We start from the raw sequence: 22,497 nt of genomic DNA on the forward strand, positions 1-22,497 counted from the left end.
CTTTTTGGCCGCGGCTGCTCTGAGGATTTGAGTTGCCTACAGAGATGAAGGAGATTTTTCTGTCGCGCTCCGTCTTATTTTTTTCCTGTTTTCCGTCTACGAAGGGCCGAGGGGGAGCTTTTCTCTTGACTTCCAGCCAAAGCTGGAGACGTGCTGTAATGTTAATGACCTAATGGCAGCTCATAAAGGGAGTCGCTATCTTGCAAACGCTGGAGCTGATGTGCTCCTATCGCACCCCGCGACTCTGCTGAATCCATACATTTTACGGTGAACTCTGCACAAATCAATGACCTCCGTGAACATATTTATCGATCGCTTGCTTATGGTTTTATGGTGTGTTCACTCTCAGTTTCACTCGGTCTGGACATGGAGGTTTGATTTGTACTAAAGGGAACTAATAGAGAAAACGTCAGGTTTGAGGGTTAGTTCCCTCATGAAATCCATCGCATGCATCGCAGGGCCAATATTTGTCTGCAGAAGTAAATAGAAATGCCACAATATAGGTCAAGTTCAATTCGAGGAACAAAGATTCCACCAGATGATGTTCTCTTCAGCACAGGTGTTGTGAACGTTAGACGTTTCTGTCGGTCTTCCTGATCTCGCTTGTCTCACACACTTTTTTTGGTGGCCGCTTCCTGACTGGAGGGTTCCAGTAGCTGGAGCTCTCTGTCTGAGCTGATGGTCCAGGCTGTTTGCGTGCGCGTGCACGTGTTTATTGCACCTGCAGATCTGAGCCATATGTCGCTCCGTCTCCTGTCCCTCCGTCACTCACTGCTACCGGTCGAGTGTCCACATGTGGGTTAATGCACTGAGGCTTCCGGCCTATTTGTCAGGCAGTGAAAGAGTCACTGCGGCTGGTTTTAAAGCATAAAGCGGGGGGTTAGCAAAGTGCAAATGATACTTATCGCAATGTTTTGTGACTGCAATGTGTTCATTTACCTCTTTGGAACAGGACCCCAAAATGTAAAACATCACAATTCAAGCTGCAATATCTAATATTTTACAGGGTCAGTTCTGAACATGTGATCGTAGAGGCAGCGTTTTGCACACAACATCCAATGGAGATATAGAAACAAGACAGGAGCAGGTTATATCTGCACTATGTGGTGCTGAGTGTGATAATACAGTTTATTAGGAGCAAGGGTTCACGGTCTTGGCTTTGTTTCACTTCTTGTTTCCGTTTGAAACCAGAATTGGGTCTTAGGTGAGAAGTCGCAGGTGGCTGAAACGCAGCGCTTGTTTTTCTGGGCTCAGACTGAGCCTTGGGCTGAGAAACGCTGCTCAGACAGGGAGGAGGCCTCGAGGGCCAAACCTGTCAAGGGTGTTAAGGTGCCGCAGACGAGGCCACGGGTGCCGCCTTGGTCTGGAGGGGGGCGGGACATGGAGACGGGTGAGGGTCCATCCCTGGAATAACGCGCCGTTATGTAAAAACGTGATCTGCTGGAAACAGACGCACCTCTGCTGGGGCCCCTCAACGATTTTCCCCTAGAGGCCCCGAGCAACCACAGCAGGTGCAGAGCCCCTCCTGGAACAATGGAGGCTCCTCAGGGTAGCAGATTAGTGTGTGTGTGTGTGTGTGTGTGTGTGTGTGTGTGTGTGTGTGTGTGTGTGTGTGTGTCCGTGTGCATGTGCGTGTGCGTATGCGTGCGTGATATCCTTCTGATTTTGCTTTCATCTCTTAGGTTCCTTTCCCTCATTTCCACTCACCTTTAATATCCACATTTTATTAAAATGTAAATTAGTGAAATGCGGGAACTGACACCAGCCACGACGCGCAGTGAAAACAGGTCGGCTGCTACGGAACCCGCTGGAAAGTTAATGGCATTCTTGTCATAGCGCGGCGATAAAGGCCCCGAATCCTTGGCTGCGCTGTTATTGGCGAGGCTGTTTGACACCAAGGCCCGTTTCAAGGGTGGCTCCGGCGTCACGGGGCAGATGTTCCGTCCACTGACGCCGGAGCGTCAAGGACGAGCAGATGCTCCGATCACTAACATGTAGAGAAGTGACGCGTTCTGGGCCAAATTATTCCCCAAGGTTTTCAACACCATGGGCTTTTTTTTCAGCGCCGCCGCAGAGAAAACGCAGCCTAAACACGATGGTTTTGATTTGAGTAACAGTGATGTTTGTTTTTGCCCAATCGCTCACTTTCACCCAAGGGTTTCATAAATGTTACACGGGTTCATTTCTTTGCTTCTTCTGCTTCTTCAACCATTTTGTGGCTGCAGCTTCTTGGACGCGTATTGACCCGTTTCTCTCTGTTTCTTCTGTCTGCTGTGAAGTCAGAGCGGAAGAGATGGAGGAAGACGCAGCCTAAAACTGAGCATCTTCAGTCGTGGATGAAGTCTTGTTGCCTGTGAATTACTGGAAACAGCAGGACACAATTGGATGAGAGGAAGAAGGGGAGTGGATGTTATTGCGTTAGGGCCTCAGCGCTGTGTTCGGTCCCACACGGGCTCGCTGCTCCTGGGGAGGGGGGGGGGGGACTGAAGCCTGGTGTAGTCAGGCTGTGAAACACTGCTGTGAATAAAAGCCAGTGAAAGATTCATTAAAAACAAAGATCAAACATTTGGTCCTGATGATGTCATCATCTGATAATGTAGAATGGGATTAGAAGTGATCAGTTCATATCAGACTATCTAGCCAAACTAATACATTTGAATAGGTTTTGATGAGTGGGCTCTGACATCCAGGTTCTGTCCTCGTCCTTGTCCGGGACCAGCTGCGGCGCCGACGGTGTCACGCCGACCCGGCTGCAGATACGTCATCTGTCCGAGCTCGTCTCCTCCACACATCTGCCGGACGCGTTGCCAGCCATTCGTAGGTTTACCTGCTGGCACACACACACACACACACACACACACACACACACACACACACACACACAGACACAGACACCCTGCAGTCCTACAGCGAGAGAAATGTTGGGTCTGAATAAAACATCACAGGACCGGGCTGTGTCTTGACCTGCAGCCGTGATGCTTCAGCTCAGCGTTGGGGCGTTTGTTACCAGGCAGCTCAGAGATCCTTTGTCTAAATACTCTTATTCTTTTACTACTGAATTTGTAAAATAATAAAACTGCACCACAGAAGCCAAGCTCCACTTATGTCGCCTTGTTAGCGCTTATTCTGTGTCCCGTCATTTTCACACTTATATGGAATTGTTATTGCCAGTTTTTTTTTTTTTTGTTATCGCCATTTTTTTAGACCCGGGTGAAGAGCTCGCTCCCGCCTCTCCACCGCTGCTCAGCCGGGCGGGGCACGTGGCCGCCCACCCTCAGCCTGCGACACGAACCAACAGTTGGTGAAAACCCCGGATCCAATAAATCAGTTGTTCTCAAACACGCGTTTTTCATACAGACGCAAAGTATAAAATCCTCCCAGAGCAGGATAAATAACATCTCGGGCCTCTAACACACAGTGAAGTACTCTCTGCTCGGATGTAGTACTTTCTAGAGGATCCATCAAAGTGTCGGACGCTTGTTTTGTGGCGAAGCGCCGGATTCCGCGCGCTCCTCCAGCTGCAGCCGGCTCCTAATAACCACCTGTCGGATCTCGGCGCGCGTGCGCGACGCCGCCGCTTGTCTCCGCGGACCCCGGCGAATGTTTTTGTCCTAATTTGGGCTATTTCTCCTCCGCGCTTTTAAAGCGGGGTTATTTATAGCGCGCAGACACGCCGTACCCTCGCGCGCACAGCTGGCCTCGTTCCGTCATACGGTCGCACCGCGTCGAGCGCGCCTTGTTGCGTCTCGATGACTGCGTCTTGCGCAAGTCGGAACGCCGCCATTTGTTTTGTCGGCTCCCGCTGAACTTTCGCGCTCGTTGTGCGGCGCCGTTGCCTAACTTCCCGTTCGGGGGGTCGAGGGGGGGGGGGGGCACAAACAAACACGACTTTTTAATATTGTCATTGTGGAAGGTTTCAAAGCAGAAAGTCCCCCCTCCCCCCTCTCAGTTTGCAGAGCTGCGGCCCCGGGGTCACGGAGCAGCGGCGTGGTCAGTCATGCCCGAGTCGCAGGATGTTGAAGTAAGACGCCTCGGGGCCCGAGCCTGGAAATAGAACATGGGAAGAGCAAATAATTAAAGGTTCCTCCGGGACAGAGGCGAACGGGCCACACACAAGCACGCACTCAGACCTCTCTGTCAAACGGCTGACACGGGCTCCGGGCCAGTGCTCAGGCTTCATTCCACCCAGTCAGGAACAATAGTAGAAGGCAAAGGCGGAAGAGGAAACTAATCAAGGATTTTGTCCGTTTGTTTGGCAGCGGCGCGCACTTCTGTTCTCGTTCTCTGGGGGAACCGGCCTCGCAGACGCTGGGCCCGGTTGCTGTCAGTTACACTCCGGCTTCCCTGTAATCGACGGTGTCACGAATGCTGCGGGCGCTCTTTGATCCCTGCAGAAGGCGGCTCTGGCCCTGGATGTGGCGTTTGCAGCGTCCGGGACGGGCGGCGTTTCCCCGGGGAACAGCGAGACAATGCTGCCGCGTCCCACGAGCAGGAAGCGATCGGGCCTTTCCCCCTTTCAGCGCGTGTGCGTCAGACCTGCACTCTGACCCGTGGAGGCCTCTCACCTTTATTTGAGGACAAACACCTTTGTTATTTGCTCCAAGACTTTTAATAGGTTGTTGCTTTTCTTATGACTTAACTCGAGTCGCAGGGTTTAATTTTTTAAACCATTTCCTGTTGAGGTCAGAGGTCAGGACAACGTTAGTAGCTACTGTCGCTGGTGCCTGGTTAATACAGAAGGATACAGTGTCTAATAAATGTTTAAGACACTGTTTATACTACACTCAAATTATTGCTAAAGCATCGGATACGATGATAAGCATGACCAGATATGGAACCAGAAGCAGAACCGTAACAAAACAACATATAACCCATGTACATAAGTAGAACATATTAGATATGTTATATATTAACGTATAAGATAAGTTTTGGAACACATGCTATCGCCCCACGTTCAGGCCTGAGCTGCCTGGAAACGGGTGACTTTGCTCCGACTTTGACCGAGCCCGTGTGCAGCCAGTGTTTACGGCGCCTCTCTTTCTGGAGGTGCCGTCACTCTGACATGTGGATAAAGCTGTCAGTGACACATCCTCTGAGGAAGGGGGACCCGAGTTCACGCATCCCCACTCCCAAGTTCCTTATCGGAGATGAAAGTAATCCTGCATCGCGGGCCCCTTCCATCGCCCATCAGCGTGAGAAGGGCAACAACATGGGGGGGGGGGGGCGACCGTGACAGTCTAATCTGTTGACTGATACGTGTGAAAAAACGAGGCTAACCAGGATATGCATGTGACAAACAGAGCCGGAGGGGTGAATAAATGGAGCCTTAGTTAAATAGTCTAAAGTTTATAAAACTATCAACTAAATTCTGAACGACGTCTTTTCCTCTGATAGCATTTCTGATAGCAACAAATGACTAAATCTGGAGCTGTGGACAGTTCGAGTGGAGCCAATGAGTCATGCGTGTGCAGCGTGAGTTAAATATTTTTCATCATGTGCATGCGTGACTCTGAGTCAGAGCAATAAGCTGTGTACAGTCTGAAAGGCTTATTGACACAGCGTGTGTGCTGTGTGGGCCACAGACCCCCCGCGGGGCTCACTGCACCTCTGCTTACACTTTCATTGGCACTTGATTATTCTGTCGATCTGACAACGTGGGGACAGCGAGAGAAAGGGGGGTGAGAGGTGTCAGCGCTGCCTGATCAGGCCACCGGTGTGTGTGTGTGTGTGCGTGTGTGTGTGTGTGTGTGTGTGTGTGCGTGCGTGCGTGCGTGCGTGCGTGCGTGCGTGCGTGATGATGATCATTCAGTACTTTACAGTAAAAACTGGAAAATTACACTTTACCCAGCGTGCACCTGTGCAGGAAGGAGGACGGATCTGGTCCCACGTCACACACCTGCTGGTGTAGTAAACCAACGTTTTGCATGTGGGAAACACAAACCTCTGATGCTGGGAAAGATACAGAGGAAATGATGTGTCTACATGCAAATAGTTTCTGGAGTTGTACCAAAGTTCAGGTCACCTAATGCAGCAGGTCCATCGTTAGCCTGTACATACAGTCACCTAAAGTCTGCATTTGCTGTGTTCTGCCATGAATCCAGTGTCTTCACTATTATTATATGATCAGATGTCCAGACAGAGCCCGTTGTTTGTCTGAGCTGCCAACTATGAGGCCTAAAGTACACAAACAGCAAGTGCTAAATGTGTAAATCACCAACACAGGGAGTCGTTTGAAGAGGATAATCCACAGCACTTTGTCTGTTTAAGCTTATGACCCTCTCCATGGTGGACATAGTCAATCACACACACACACACACACACACACACACACACACACACACACACACACACACACACACACACACACACACACACACACACACACACACACACACACACACACACACACACAGAGTGATGCCCTTATCCATACTGAGACACACACACACAAAGGCAGAACGCTTCCTGGCTCCCTGGGCACCTAATTACGAAGCCTTTGACACTAACAAAGACAAGAGAGTGTCTCCATTCAAACATATTAATCCCTCAGTTTAAAGGCTACGGCAGCGGCAACTGGATGAGAATGAGCTGGGGTTTGTTTTGAGAGAGTTGTGTTGCACATTAGGGGTTAATGCTGCAGAGACTTATGTTGTTGTTGTGACCTATGTTGTGAGATGAAAATGCAAATATATGCATTTGTAAATAATTTATTTTTATAAGTATTGATTGCCAGTTTCACTAATGAATGTTACGTCTTTCCAATAAGCTTCAATTACCTGAGTGCTCCTTAGCCGATGAGGCTGGTGCTGATCAAGATATTATTTAGAGCTGGATTTTAAAGGGAACACTGAGATTTATCTATTTGTCTGAATGGCGGTTGTGTGGCCTTTTTCCTACAATCTACTATAGATGCTCACCTGGGTCCAAATCTGGAAGTGTTAAAGGTCACAGTTGTTGCAATAAATCCAGTCTGGATGCATTTGGCATCTAAAACTGACTAGGAACCAAAACTGTAGATTTGCCTTAAAAGTTTTATTCATTAGTCAGAATCATTTCTCTGTAGGTCAAAAGTGCAATCAAGCAACCCTCATATTAATGAAAAGAGTGAAAAGTTGGGAACACATTCATGTTCATAGAGAAAATGCATAAAAGCTAAACCATTACTTTCACTCTACAAGCCTGTGTATGCTTTCAGAATCGCATTATATTTATATGCCTCCTATACTCACCCTCTCTGATTACATTTAATCCAGTTTATTCACAACTTTTTATGCCTGTGTCACTGTCATGACATATTATTTTATAATATTATTTTTAGTGCCACCTACTGAAATGAAGCCATAGTACAACAGTGTGGAAGCAGACGAATTCAGGTAAGCTAGTGGGATAGAAAGGCTCTTCAGTCAACTTATATTATGTATGAGAAGAGAAGAGAAGAGAAGAGAAGAGAAGAGAAGAGAAGAGAAGAGAAGAGAAGAGAAGAGAAGAGAAGAGAAGAGAAGAGAAGAGAAGAGAAGAAGAGAGACTGCTTCCCGTTGGCCTCAGACAGCATGGCCACCACAAAGAGATCTGTTTTGACTAGATTCCACAGCCCTCGGTTCTTCAGACCTGTGACATTTAATCTCACTAAGACCTCATTTACTCTGTTCACTGGGTAACAACATTCCTTAGATTAACAACAAGCCCGGTTCACAAGCTTGTGGCAGAGTGGAGCTCTGTGTAGTCATTGGAGCAAATGCGCTGCTGTTTTCTTATCAGTTCTATTCTCTTCTAGGTTTTGTGTGCAGCTATTGTTCAGTTAGGAAAATGTGTCGTAATAAGGATGTTTGCTACACATGCAAATGTGAGAATGCTTTGTGTAACTTCCTTGATGCAATGAGGTATTTTGGTTCTTATGGCTGCAGGTTCAAGACAGTGTGTTCTGTTCACACTGTTCTGACACTACTACTTGTTTTTACCTTCAAACCTACTGAAAAACTGCTGAAAGAAATCTGAGGAAAGTTGTAACTAATTACAAAACATTTTCATACTTCTGTTATATATACTCTGTATATATAGTTATATATACTATTTACTATACTATGTATTTATTTATTACTATTTCTTTACTATTAGACTATTTGTGTATAAGTATGTATTTGTGAAATATAAAAGAAATAGAAAAGGCAAACAGAAAATTACCAAAAATAAATAATAACCAAAAATAGATAGAAAATGTTCAGAAGCAAACATATTGAAACTCATAAAACCATTGCTAATAATAGTTGTCAAAACAAGAACAAAGAGATACCAACAAAAACGATCCAAATCCAAATCCAACGACAAAAAAGGCACAAAAATGTCAAAAAAAACTTAATGTTTTTTATGTGAACGGAAAATGAAAACATGAAGAGAGACCAAAAACACACAGAGACTGTTACGTGGGGGTCTCTTATTGTTGTGTGTGTGTGGGGGGGGGCTGTTACCTGTCTGCGCCCACAGACGTGTTCTCTGTCCGCCCATGAACATCAGAGAACGCATTTGCTGGGGCGCGTGCTTCATTTAAGCTACACGTCCTGCTCTGCTCCGTTACATACAGCCTGTACCTCCCCACGACAAAGCGCCCCGGCGCCGGACTCTCACGCCGACGACAGCGCGCGGAGAGTCCGGATCCAGTCGGCGGCAGGCGCCGCGCGCCGGGTTTTGGCGCCGACCACGTGCGGCCCAGCTGAGGTGACTGGCAGGACTTGTTTACTGGTGGAGAGACTCGCAGAAAGGGAGACGGAAAGAGGGGGAACCTGAGGGAGAGCGACTGGTACATGGAACGGGAATGCAAGTTTTTCTACTTGGCCCGTGTTTTTAAGTCTTTTTACGTTTGTTTATCGCATCCTTTCTCGCTTACTGGGCACGAGACGCTCACTTCGCGTGTGTTTTGCTGATTTTTTAACTCTACCGCCGACACTGAAAGCTCGTTTGTTTTGGATGAGCTAGCTAGCGTTAGCTGTTTTCCCCGTCAGCTAACGTTAATCTGAGAAAAGGCAACGGGCGGCGTGCTACTGACTTTTCTCACTTCGCGGCAACGTGCAGCCTGAACGGAGACGGTGTTTTTGCGGCTTTTTCTCGGCGGCGGACGGCAGAGAAGCGGCGTTTCTCCCCCACTTCGCCGCATTTGTTTCCCCGTCTCCCGTTTTGCCGTGTTCTGGGTGTTCGTCCGTTTGCGGCGTGGTGGTCAGCTGGGGTGAAGGAGTTCAGAGGAAGGTCGTAGTGGGGAAAGCCGCGTCGCTGCACGTTTTTCCTGCACGTAGCTGCTCCGAGGAGTTTCCCGGGGATGTTTTCCCACCTGTCTTACGAAGGGTGAGCCTCCGACAGGACGATATTAGGACCTGTGGACTCGTCAGGGGAGCGCGTAAACCCTCTTACCCCCGGCTTGGTTCTGTATTGGACCAGATCCACAACCTGAGTCCGCGTCTGCTGGAGGAACGCAGTAGGGAAGCAGTTTTTTTAAAGCCAAGCATACGGAACACAGTTCTTCTAAATTGTTTTCTGAAGTGGGTCTCCCCTCACTGGAGCAGTGCATTATAGAGAAATGAGCCCAGGGCCAGTGGACCTCCTTCGGGGATCTCTAAACTAGCCCTCTGCTGTGGAAAATTAATAATAACACTATTATCCTTCTCCTGATTCGCTAAAGCACAAAAATTAAACAGATGAAGGTGGACCCCCGCCGTCACTTATGGAAAATGAAGACTTTTACACGCGCGTGTGTCGCCAGAACCCAGGATCACGTTATTTAGTGGTCTGCTTAAGGCGAGCAGGGGGGCAACCTTCAGTCACCTGGCTCTATTGGACCTGAAGAATCTGTTCGCTACTTTTGATATCTCCAGCGTCTTTCGAAATATAAATATTTCTCCTAAGATTGGAGATTTTTTCTTTTTTTTATCTTTGTGGAGACGCCTCAACAGCAGGAGGGCACAACTTATTCTCAAGTCAAAATGAGGCGGTGGACGCTAAAGCTGCGAGCACAAATTGTGTTTTTTATCCTCTGCACCTGCATTATATGCCAGTGTGGACTAATAAACGGAGAAAGTGAGTATTTATTTATTATTGAACTTACCTTTCAAAGTGATTATCTTTAAGCTTTCATTTGACCGGTTCCAATAACGAATTATAAACAACATTTACACACATAACTTCAGGTTAATGTAATTCGTTAGTGCACATTTTGTGTTTAAGGTATATTTTAAGTTTGTGTAAGATTCGAAGTACTGTAGGAGGAAAATCCGCTATAACTATATAACTGACTCTAAAAGGCGCAAAAAACATGTAACAATACAGATTTAAATATTTGCGGTCCACGAATTTATTTCATTTAACATAATGGATCACAAACTTACTGCTATTGTGTGTTGTTATTATTAAATAGTATTAGTATTATAATTACATGGTACTATTGTTTCTATTATTACTTTATGTTTTACTCACGAGACTCTCGTGTTGATTTGGCGCATGCGTAAAGTTTCACCGGGGGTCTAATTAGGCACCGGTAAAGTCTCCGGTTGCGTGCGTACTCGTGGCTGCGTGCTAATGCTCGGTGTTCCCCGGTTTGCACAGACGCAGGGGGTCGTGTTGTGTCCTAACGCAGACACCTTAGCGGCCCGTGTCGGACGCGCCAGCCCCAGGGCCAGATTAGTCGCAGTAACAGGACGAGGGTGGTCTGCTGCAGCGAGTCTAAACTGGGAGAAGCAGGATTGGCCCCGTGAACGCGGCTAGGCCTCTCATGGCGACAGACGCACACCAACAACATGGGCGCGCGCACCAACGCTCGCCCGCCCGTCCGCCCGCCCGCGCGCGCGCTCGCGCTCAAACACACCAGGCGCTGCCGCAGCCTGAACGTAAACAAATTAGCCGCCGACGCTAAGAAGTCTCTTTATAGGCGGTGGATTAGCCGACGTTGCTCTTCAGCCGCAGATCGGGCTAAAGTGCTGGCGTGCTCCTCCAGGAAGAGTCCGTTCTGTTATCAGTGGATTAGAGCTGCGACTATAATAAAATACCAGCGTGTAGCGTAAACACGCGCCTACCGACATGCTTTGCTGGAGATAGAGAGATAACGATCCCGCTGTAAATTACACCTAATGGCTTTTCTTTAAATAACACTAGTGGATGGGAATTACCAGGAGTTTTGTTTTCTCTTGGTGCGTGCTTTTTTCATTTCAGTTCACCCACATTTCAGTAAAAAAGTCCTAAAGAGTGACATTTACATTCGATGTTGAGCTTATAAATATAAATAAATAAAATAATTCTGTCCAATTGGGAGATTAATGTAGTTTATATTAAGTATTGTACAAAAGCATCTTATTGATCTTCATAGTACATTTTTTTCATGTAATATGCAAAAAATCAGTTTATTAAGCACATGAGGGTACTGAGGTGTTATTTGAAAACAAATTTTTCAAATGTATTGAATGTCTAAATGTGTCAACACAAGGCTGTTTGGAAATGTATTCCTACACATTTCACATGTTTATCAGTGGTTTAACCTTTAACCTACATTTGCCCTTTTGAGACTTGTTCACTGTTACAGATGACGTGTTTGCGCAAATCCACAAAGATGCTGAGCAGGTACACTGATTCAAAAATCAGGCAATAAGACAAGTCACCATCATAACATCAACCATTTTAATTTGGTGATATTGAGTTTCTTCTTACTTCTTCTTCCTCTTATTTACAGTACTTAAAATGGTGCAGTGGCCTGTTTCACAGTACATGTTCTGGCAACTTCACACAGATCATAAATGCAGACAAAACAGAGGCCCTGAAAGGGGTCTTTTGAAACACTGCTTGCCTCTTTTATAGTCCTCTGTCTGTCTCTTCCTCTTTTTTCTGTTTGATGGAGTGAAGATCGTGTTATTGGTTGTTTCCTGATTTACTCATTTCTATGGGAAGTGCTCACATTTGGCTCTCTGGAGAGGTTTATGCCTCAAGGGGCAGCAACCAAAATACTTTGAATGCTTTAATATTAATCTGCATGCTGCCTGACATTTCCACCTCAGTCATGGGAACAGGGAAGTAGTATTGATATATAAACCACGCTACGACTATGATCTATGGACTGTGCCCTGGAGAATGTAATGCTGCAGTTTTTACAGGTTGTTACTAGTTGATTTCAATGTGGCGGTTCCTCATACTTATCAGAGTTTTTCTGAAGTAACCGCTGAGCTGTCTTCTGCTATAACTCGTGAAAAACAAGTTGTGCAACTGGGGGCCATACCCCCTTCTTGTTCCTCCCAGGCTTGTAAGCACAGCTCTGTTGCAAGGGGTAGTGTGTGTGTACAATACACAGTACACCCCTGTCAATGTAAATGTCAAGTTTATAAATTAAACATCACGTGAAATCATGACATTAATTGGCTCATTTGTTTAAGCAACAATAATAAAGCTAATTAATTTTAAAAAAACAACAAATTTTGCAATAGATCTTTTATAATAGGTTCATAAATATGTTCATGATTTTCTATTTGCTCTATGCCTTTGGGTGTTGTTGCTTTAGCTTTTTTATTGGACAGGAGACATACCTCACCAGGTCATAATTGGCACTTTACTCTTGGTTCAAAAAGTACGTGTGTGTGTCTGTCTGTCTGTCTTCTAAGAGAAAAGTCTTCTATTGGGGCTCTTCTCTATCGCCCATCTGTTAACTTTAACATAAAAAGAAATGTTGTCATTGTAAGATGGTCCAAACTATGAATCATTTAACCTTTAAGTGATGTGTTTGAAGAATGTTCTGACATCTGAATGAAATCTCAAACATCCCATTCATTCAGTTTAAAGAGTTGTTGTCCTAACCCTGTTGAGGAACATGCTTTATGAAGTTAGAGAGAGGAGTAATGCTCTCCATTTGTTTGTCTACAGCCCATTTGGTTACTCAGGCTCTCTTCAATGAAGTGCAGGGTGGCATTTGCTGACAATACTGTGCATGTTGTGGAATGTGTTTGAAGTGGCCCGCTGTGTGTGTGTGTGTGTGTGTGTGTGTGTGTGTGTGTGTGTGTGTGTGTGTGTGTGTGTGTGTGTGTGTGTGTGTGTGTGTGTGTGTGTGTGTGTGTGTGTGTGTGTGTGTGTGAGAGTCATTCCCAGCCACCGTGTGCTGTTTGCAGGATCTCATCACTCAGCTCCTGACCTGCCCACTTCCGGTGTTTGTATGTTTTCTGTCTATCTGTGTGTAAGTTTCAGTCAGTGGTGGTCAAACGTGAGAAGAATGTGTGTCGAAGCGGGAGGTCTAAGAGTCGGCTGCCTGTTACCACTGGCCCTTGTGCTATGAGCCTTTTGAGCTGCAAAACATTTTATTTATTAAATTGCATGAAATGTTTTGTTAACAACAGGCAGTGGTGACAAAGACACAAAGAAATGAATTCATACTTATACTTACATACAGTACTTGTATTTGAAAGAATCATTACCTGTTGTCCTATTGTAGCATTCATGCCATTGTCCGTTTCTTGTTTGCATTGACAAAGGCTATTAATCTGCAGGATAAAATATGTATTATCATCAATGCTCTACTTACAATTTAATGGACTACATGCAATGCAGCCCTATAGCTGTACATTTCTAGGGCATATTTACAATGTCAGTAGACAATGAGGGTCATGAACTGAGGCTCCACCACTTGTGTGTGAGCCAGGAAAGCAATATGCACTTCTAAAGGAAATGAACTGTTATTCTGCTATTCTTAAGTACTTCCTTTTCTGCTCTTATCTTTTCATGTATCACTCCGTAACTTGGCTGTGTGTGTGCGTGTGTGTGTGTCTTCCAGACAGTCTTTCCAACAGCAACACAGGCACGAAGATGCATTCCTGTGCTTGTCAGTTTTGTGTGTAGACTGACTCTAAATTAGTGGGTAGCAAATCCTGCTCTTTAAGAGCCATCGCGCCGTGTGTTGCCCTGCCCACAGCTGTTCACCTGGGTTGGGTGTGTTCTGCCAATCAGATGGTTGGAAGAGGAGGATGTCGGTCCCAGTTACATCAGCTTTTCATGACTCATGTCAAAATTCATGCGCAACAGTCGACACAGGCTTGATCAACTGCTTGATCAACTGCGTGCAGATCGATTGAATAGTATGGAAATGTAATAGATTAAGTGGCTGAATAGCGGGTGCAGCAACGCTCAGTGACTATTCCTAATCTGGGTGTTTTCTGCACAAGTTCTTTAAAATTAAATGAATGATCACCTTTCAATAATGACCTGCTCCTGCTAATGCACTGATTTCCATAGTTTTTGGTAGGGGCCTTTTTTAACACCGTAATCAAAAGCCTTCAAGGGGGACGTTTCCGTATTGGTCTTGACAGTTCTGTCGTAGCCTGAGCTTACCTGGTGCCTCGTCTCTGACTGCCGTTCTTTATGTAAACCTCCTGCTCAGTGCAGAGACATGTGGCTGAGTCGGGAGGGGCTGGACGGGGTGCAGCGACCTCGCGCGCACGCACACACACACACACACACACACACACACACACACACACACACACACACACACACACACACACACACACACACACACACCAACGCGGAGCGCGCCGTTACGCCATGCCGCAACTATCTGATTTGATAGTGCTTGTTGCTGTTTGGATGTGCCCTATTTTAATGGCTGATGACTTCACAGCGTAAAACTCACGTTGGGCCGGCCCTGTAATGCAGGGATCAGCAATGAGACGTAATGCAGGCAGGAGCAGGCGCCGGCTGTGAGTATGCCTGTTGTTTCCATACTTCAGTGGACACCAGACTTTTTTTGATGGACACGCAAAAACGCACACACCGACTCTCATCGCACCCTCCTGTTTTTGCTTGCTCCCCTCTTTTAGCCCTGCTTGCTAATAAGTAATGCTTCACCTGCCTCAGTAACAACAGCGCTAAGTCACATACTCTGATTGCGTTGTGTCTGCTGCATTGCGTGTAGTTGTTTTATGTCCTTTTTGTGAGCACTCGTGCTTGTATGGGTAATGTGTGTGTGTATTGGAGGGGGGTGTTGTGTTTTTGTCATAGTGAACGAGCCTGAGATGGGTTACTATAGTGACAGCACTTGTGGTGGTGGCAGCAGGCCACCGTGCTCCTCCCCACCTTTTTTCTGGCTAAATAGACGTTGAGTGTTGTATTGAACTCACGTTTGACTCATTTCTATATTTTGAATGTGTCATATACACATCATAACATAAATATTTTGAACCTAAGTCTCCTACCTGTTAGTGTGAGTGTGTGTGACAATGTCTAATGATGCAGTTGTGAACATATATTACCCTGTATTTTGACGCCCTCACAGTGCGGCCTCACCTGCTTTAAGCTCAGTTCCTTCCCTTCACCCACAGCCCATCCACATGTATCCCCCCACTTACCCACCAGCCATGAAACTGGACGGGTGAAAATCTGGCCATGCCTCACGAAACCACTGGCCAGGCAGTAAATGTAATCTTTTAATTATGGAATGTATGCTCTTATGATTTTATTAGATGTTTTATTACCTGTTAACTGTTTTTATTAACTGGTTGGTTCCCGGTTTCCAGGAGTTAGAAGAGTTTGATCTGCTGAACAGGAGCTTTTATTTAATCGTTCTTGTAATAACAAACCCACTAATACGCACCATGGTTTATGCCAGAATACATCTGTTAACCCAATTTTTGGTTAAATCTGGAAAACATTTACCAGCAGTCAGCTGAGTGTTCTAATAAGTGAACCGACCAGAATTTTAACTGGCCATGTAACAAAGTGTAGAAGAAATGACATGCCTGATACTGCCTGATTCTGCGACTGACCGCTCTCTCTCCAGTAGTTTCTCCCTAGAACTCATAGTTAGAACATTATCAAAGTCCTACAGCAGGTGCGTAAAAGTAACCTGCAAACAAACAAATACCACGTGTTGCGGGTAGAAACAACATTGAATGAACTGGTTATGGAAATGTTGGAGTAAAGCAAAAACAGTGTAATGGCATTTGGAAATGCTCCGTCACAAACCTAGGATTCGTTCCTCACAATCCTAAATATATATTTAATATTGAATACAATTTCTTTGCATGTGTTGCTGAGATACTACAAAACATTTGAGTAGAGACACAAGTATCAGTTGTGGAAATGACACCGTGCTCTGAAGCGTCCCGCTCCAAACATTTCTGTGTTGACTGGACAGTTGTTTACGCCTTTACCTTATGTCTGGCCGTGTGTTGGTATCACATGCTGTTTGCTGCTGTGACAATGTTTAAGTGACTCATTAAGTGGCATGTGAAGAAAAGGAAGAAAACTGTCGGACACGCTAAACCGCAGGGGCCGGTGCCAAGTCGGAGTGCAGTGGGACGGAGGGATAGAGGCTCGCACCCAGTTTACGAGGCTGCGTCAAGCGTTTCTTATTCAGCCACAGTTAAAGGGGCCTCATGCTTCACTGTTAAATGACAGCGTAATGAATGGAAGTGATTTTACAATACCGCCGAGGCCACAGACCCTCCACTCCAGGGGCTGTCTGTCAGAGGCTTTATTGATATCATGTTCAGACTAATCCTCATCGTTAATGGCAGTAAGTGGTGTAAATAATGAAAACGGATTTCTGCAGCAAAGATTCGAAATGCTTCTGTGTTTTGGCAAAATGCAGAGGCGGCGATGCTTCGGGTGCGGGCACGAGGGGGAGGAGACTCGTAAAGAGGGAAGCACAGAGGCAGGATGTGTGTCTGGAGTGTGTGTGTGTGTGTGTGCGTGAGGATGTGAGGCTTCCCTGCAGCAGCCGGCGAGAGCTGCTGGTGTGCGGGTGCAGACGGAGCCGTCCATTACACGGACCCAGTCTCTCCAGCACCCTCTGCTTTCATCGTGGTGCGTCATGTTCCTGCCACCGCTTTGCTTCATCAGCCACTCATTCTGCCTTAATGTTGGCTTCTTTACATGCTAGCTTACATGGTCCCTCTGTTCAGCCCATAGACACAGACGCAAATACAAACAATTTGATTCTCATTTCAAGGCCGTTAGAGTCTTATTTCCCCCTCATTTATGGATGTTTGTCCTCATTTGCATCACGTTTTGGATCCAGCTGTAATGTGGTGTTGGCAGCCCTGCAGCGATCCAGTCAAATCAATAGGATTTGCTATGCTCGGGATGAGCTCTCTTGTCCGTTCACCACACAGGGAATACCTCCACTAAACCTCTAAACTGTTACAGCTGGAGGTTAAAACTACAGCATGTCAAAGGAGTTGGCTCGCCGATCCACAGCGGCAGCAGCTGTGCCATCGCAACTCTTCTGCTCCCCCGTTCCTGTCTTAATTTTCCCCCAGTCTTGAAGCTGAAGCTAAAAAACACACTACGGTACAGCAGGAATTCAGTGGGCGCAGGAAAATGCAGCTTCTTGTGGCGTGACGTCGCCAAGCAGGCGGAAGGTGAGCCGTCCTGAATGGAAGACGCCGGTTCAGGCGGGCGTAGCTGGTCCGGCCTCGTCCTGCTCTGCTTTGTGGGCCAGAGCGTTGGCGGGCCGGGCCGGGCCGCCTCCCTCCCAGGTCGAGGCTCACCACACCAAGACTCAGCAGTGCGCTTCACTCGCTAACGTAGGAAGATGAAAAGAGGCATCAGATGCTTTTTGTATTACTCACTGTGTGTGTGTGCGTGCGCGCGTTGTCCACTGTGTCTGGAGCTCACTCCAGCCTGCAGCTGATTACCTGCTCCTGTTTTATAGTCCTCTGGCTGTTCCCAAACGCGTGGACTATGTCAGGAATGCAGCGTCCACCAACGGCTCCTCCACCGACTTTTATTTGTGCGGAGCAACACCTGGTTTGACTGTTCTGAGGGGCGTGGCCGGAGTTGTTCAGATTTTCTGTTTGGTTTATATACATTTCCAGCTGTCAAGGTGCTGCCCTTTGCTATTTTACACGGTAGTTGGTCATTGAGGTAAGCGGACAAACTCATAGACGTGTAATTATGTGAATTTGTTTAAATTAAACCTTTGGTTCAAACACATGAATTTAGAAGTGAATGTTAGTTGTTGAAACACACTAGGTTTATGTCCAAGCCACGGGTGGTGCCATAGATGTCCTCTGTCTCACGTTTCCACCTTGCATCGTGTGGGTCGTCATCAGTATTATTACTCTCTCCCTTTATGATGTCCACAGTTGTGTGTGAAAGACAGGCGAGTAGAATTATTTCATTGTTTTGACATGTGATGTTTATTGTGAAGGCTGAGCTGCTGTCCGTTTCATTACATCCGCCGGTCCTCTATCGGACCACACAGGACCTCTGGATCTGCCGGCGCTTGGCGCTATCAGGTGTCCTGTCGCTCTTAGCTGATGTCCAACAGCGCAGCTCACTAACATTCTGCTCCCGTTTCTTCCGGGCCTCGTTTCTTCCACTTTGTTTTCGACACCTCTCTTCCTCCACCTCTCCTCCCCCCCGCCAGCCTTGAGTCCAAGGTCGCACCAAGCTTATTGGAACTTGAAAACAGTGAGTCATTGTTTTCAAAAACAAGTGACAGTGACCTGGCACCTTGCCTGCATTCCTCACTTTTTTCCTCCTCTTTCTCTCCTCGTGTTTCTACTCTGTTTTCTTGTCTTCCTCTGTGTCGATCCCCCCCTCTTTGTTGCTAGTGCCGGAAGGTAGAGAGAAGGAGGTGAGCCAAAGACACCAGTGTGATCTGATTCAGGTCTCTCCTCTTGGCCGGCCATCTGACAGTGCAGGGCCTGCATGTTGCTCCTCCACCCGCTCCAATCTGCCATAGACTGGCCCCGTGCCACAGCTGTAACAGGACCCAGTGTTGTATAAAAATAGGCTGGGCCAGCTTCCCTTGCCATGCTCCTCAATGGAGGCAATGGAGGGACAGGTGCACCAGCCCACACACCCCCTCCCCACCACCACCTTTATCTGATGCCTTCAAATATGGAAGTAAATCTGTCACGATGCACATGGTAGCAAAGTCTACTGGTTTCCACTTTGCCCACTTTCTGCAGAAAGGAGGTTGTGAAAAATATTTTCTGTGATTTAATTTGATGGCACACTGATCCTGTTTCCACTGTTCTGACTGTTCACTTCTGTCTTTCCCTGGCGCGCGTCGTATTATTTTGGTCCTCCGCTCTCTTTGTTTTGGAGGTACAAGTTGGTGCATGTTAATCAAAATGCCTCCCGTGCAAATTCTCAGCGTCGCTTTTCACTGTAGAAAGCCACAGCCAGGCGGTGGGCACACGGGGAGCTGGCTTTTCTTCTCAGGACTTTCCACAGCTCTGTTAACAAACACATGCATTTTTCCACTGGCAGTTCGCTTGGCACCACAGCTGCGCGGTCTCTCCTGGGGTTTGTTCAGCAACTGAGCTGTTGACAAATCTATAATGGGCAGATCACCTCATCAGGGGGACGCAAGCTGACGGAGGGGAGAAACTTCTCACCACCCAGAGTTAGCCACCACCTGGTGTCGTGCTGGCCAGGTCTGGTTTCATGCTAAGCTAACCTGCAGCTACACGCTGCTCCGCGGGCCCTTCCAAAACTGCCGCCGTGATCCTGTTTCCCACTGCCACGCAGCCAGCGACTGCTCGTGGACGCATATTAAATTCTCTGCAGGGAGTACGACTCTAAAAATAAGAGAAGAATCTATATAAAAAGGTAGCTGCACTATAAGGGAGGCTGCAGCTGTGGGAGCGCAGCCATTACTGGGGACGGCAGTTTCTTTACTGGTGGGGCCTCAGTTACTGGTTGTGCTGAAAGTCATTTCTGAGCTGACGTTATCGTGGGGTTATTCTATGAACCATTCATCTCATATCCCAGCGCTAACCCCGCTTTATGTTTCCGGTCTGAAAAGCTAAAAATTAAAAGCTTAATATGAGATTTGTTTCCTAGAATAGAGGCAGTAGAGTAAGAATTTACACCATAGCAGAGACACTAAATAAATACAAATACAAGTCTTGATTCTAAGAAAAACATTTCACTGCTAAGATTCCCATTACATGCTTGCATGGTATTAAAAGTGGAAGGAATGAGCATCATCGTCATGTGTGTTGAATCCCAGAGCGTAGTTTTTGCTCTACTACCTGACAGACTTGTGCAACTCTGGAAAGTTCTCCCAACAGCAAGGGCCTTATCTTTGGTTTGGTTTTTGGGTAAACAGCAGCAATACAACAAAACGGTAGTCCTCCAAGAAGGCACGCGTGCTAAAACTGTCTGTGTGAATGCAGCACGTTGCTGACTGGGTGAAGGATCTGAACCAATAAACGGATCTTTGACTTTTCACCTCATGTATTCTGCATAAAACAGTGTGAAGCACTTCTTTTCTGAATGATAGAAGCAGCTGCCATGACTTGAACAATTTGGGCAATTTATTGGGTTAATGTCTCCGCATCATTGTGTGAAGACACCTCATAATTTTTGGAGCAGCTTACATGGTGGCAAATGGTTCCGTGGAACGTGTCTGCTTTTAAATGTTTCGTGATGACGGGAGCTGCCGTGTCTTGACCCATGTATGCATCTGCGCAAACACAACCAAATTACTTTGAAATGATGAATTGGTAAATGTCCGTTAAGCGGCTAACGGCCTCTCTGGGGTTTTTCCCCTGCTCGTTTCTGTTTGTCTGGTGCCACGGTCCACCTCCCTGCTCCTCTTCTCATTCCTGCTGCCAAATTAAGTGTCAAACAGACAGGGAAGGCGGGTGCACGGCCCACATTTCTCCTATGGAGCTTCACTGTATGGTACAGTAGGCTCTGTTATTCCATTCTCTTCTCTGCTCGGACACAAACCTCCCCCCCACCCCTTGTTATTGTAATTAGGAGCTCCTGTACAGCCAGTGAGCACACCAAGCTGTCTGCATATGGGTGGTCCTCAGTGGGAGGGTGGGCTGCAGATGGGGCTCCACCGGTCTCTGCATGTTGTTTTTTTCCTTCTTATCGTATGTGATGCTTGGACTTGGAGTTAGTCTGTTACAATAATGTTTTGGTGAACTGTACACTTTGTGGGCCTGCTTGTGTCTCTGCTTTTGCGGCCCGTGGGTCCTAAGCCTTCTCGGCCCCCTCCCCCCTGTGAGGCCGGGTGTGTTGCCTGTCATGTAACTGCTATCCACGGCGGCACTTCATTCATGCATGTGATCGCCAACCGTCCTGTAGGTCCCTTACGTCACGCTTGCTTCATGCCTGGGCTCAAGTTACACTTTCGCCCCCTGCCCGCCCCCCCCTCCCATCATTCCTCTGTCCCCCTTACCCCCGTATTTTCCCCTCTTTCGCCCATGACTCTCTGTCCCCGTTCACTCCCATTGCCTCTACTGCTTCCCCTAAATGTGAAATGAGAATCACAAGAGATGGCTCATTATTTTAAAAAATGCAACGACTCCCACAGCCAACCCCCCCCCCCCCAGACTACATAACAACCCCTCCCCTCCAAATACCCCCCTCTACCCTCTGCCCTTTGTGACCCGATCCCCCTTCCTACTCCTTCTCTGTCAAACTTCTTGAAGATGAAACAAGCCTCACGTCTGTGAAGATTCTCAGCCATTCAGGTTTTATGTAAAACACAGGAGCTTTCCAGTGGCATCTAGACTTGAACTGGAGAACTGTAAACAATAATTACAAACAGCAATAAAATAAGTCCCACAAATTTGCTGTTTCACATAAGGTGACGTTGTTTTTTTACCTGCATTGGAAAAGGACATCAGAGTAAAAGGGGTTGTTTGTGGTGTACGATGAAGAACACTATGAGATGCTGAACCCTGGACTCGCCTTTATTGTGCAGCCCAGTGCATTGCTGCACAGTAGGTATCTGCTTAGTACTGCAGGCCGACAGAAGGCGTCTGTTTGATGTGTCCACGAGATAAAGCTAGAGAAACGCGGTCTACGGTTGCTGCTGTCACTGTGAATGCCTTTGTTAGGGGTTCATTTTACAGTATTACAGTACAAAAAGTGCGGCCAAGGTGAGCTGGCGAGAGATGCTGCTGCTGTTTTAAACTCTGCATTGTGCGATGAGATGTAATTTTACATGTTGCCTTTTGGCCGCATTCCCAGTAATACATTCAATACATTATGACAGGTGTATTGTAACCCTGAAGCACGTCTCTCACAGCCTCGGATTAATGGAAGGTATTATTGTGTGCGCTGTCAGACCTACGTGACAGTGGGTGGGTGCGTATATGTTTAAATAAAATAAATTACTTAAGGAGCAATAAAAGATGGGAAGTAATGTATCCGTTTGTCACAGAGTGCTGCTGTGATGAAAGTCCTGCGTTCTCTAAGCCAATTTGTGTGACAACATGCAAGTGTGTGTGTGTGTGTGTGTGTCTGTGTGTGTGTGTGTGTGTGTGTGTGTGTGTGTGTGTGTGTGTGTGTGTGTGTGTGTGTGTTTCCATGCAAACGATTCTCCCATTCTTAGCACCGTGTTCCTACGTCGTCATTGCATCAAGCAATAAATCGGATCTTATGTCTGTTCACATAATTTGACACCTGCTTGGTGTTGACTGGCAGCTCTCGTCATATTTTAGGCAGTCGCTCCAACCTGTGTGATAATTTATGACGACAGGAAGTTCAGGACAATCTTGGCTGCCCGTCTAC

At 46.7% G+C, this 22,497-nt stretch overlaps 1 protein-coding gene across 1 annotated transcript in view; it reads left to right on the forward strand.

Annotated features, from left to right (window-relative positions):
- The first annotated feature begins 8,594 nt into the window (after window positions 1-8,594).
- Window positions 8,595-22,497, forward strand: part of insrb (insulin receptor b) — a 53,452-nt gene continuing 39,549 nt past the window's right edge. The window contains exon 1 of the mRNA XM_029149000.3: window positions 8,595-10,062. Within this exon, the coding sequence (XP_029004833.1) occupies window positions 9,969-10,062 (94 nt within the window). The 5' untranslated portion in view covers window positions 8,595-9,968. The remainder of the gene's footprint in view (window positions 10,063-22,497) is intronic.

Source organism: Betta splendens, chromosome 4, assembly GCF_900634795.4.
Source record: "Betta splendens chromosome 4, fBetSpl5.4, whole genome shotgun sequence".
In the NCBI taxonomy this organism is placed as follows: Eukaryota; Metazoa; Chordata; class Actinopteri; order Anabantiformes; family Osphronemidae; genus Betta; species Betta splendens.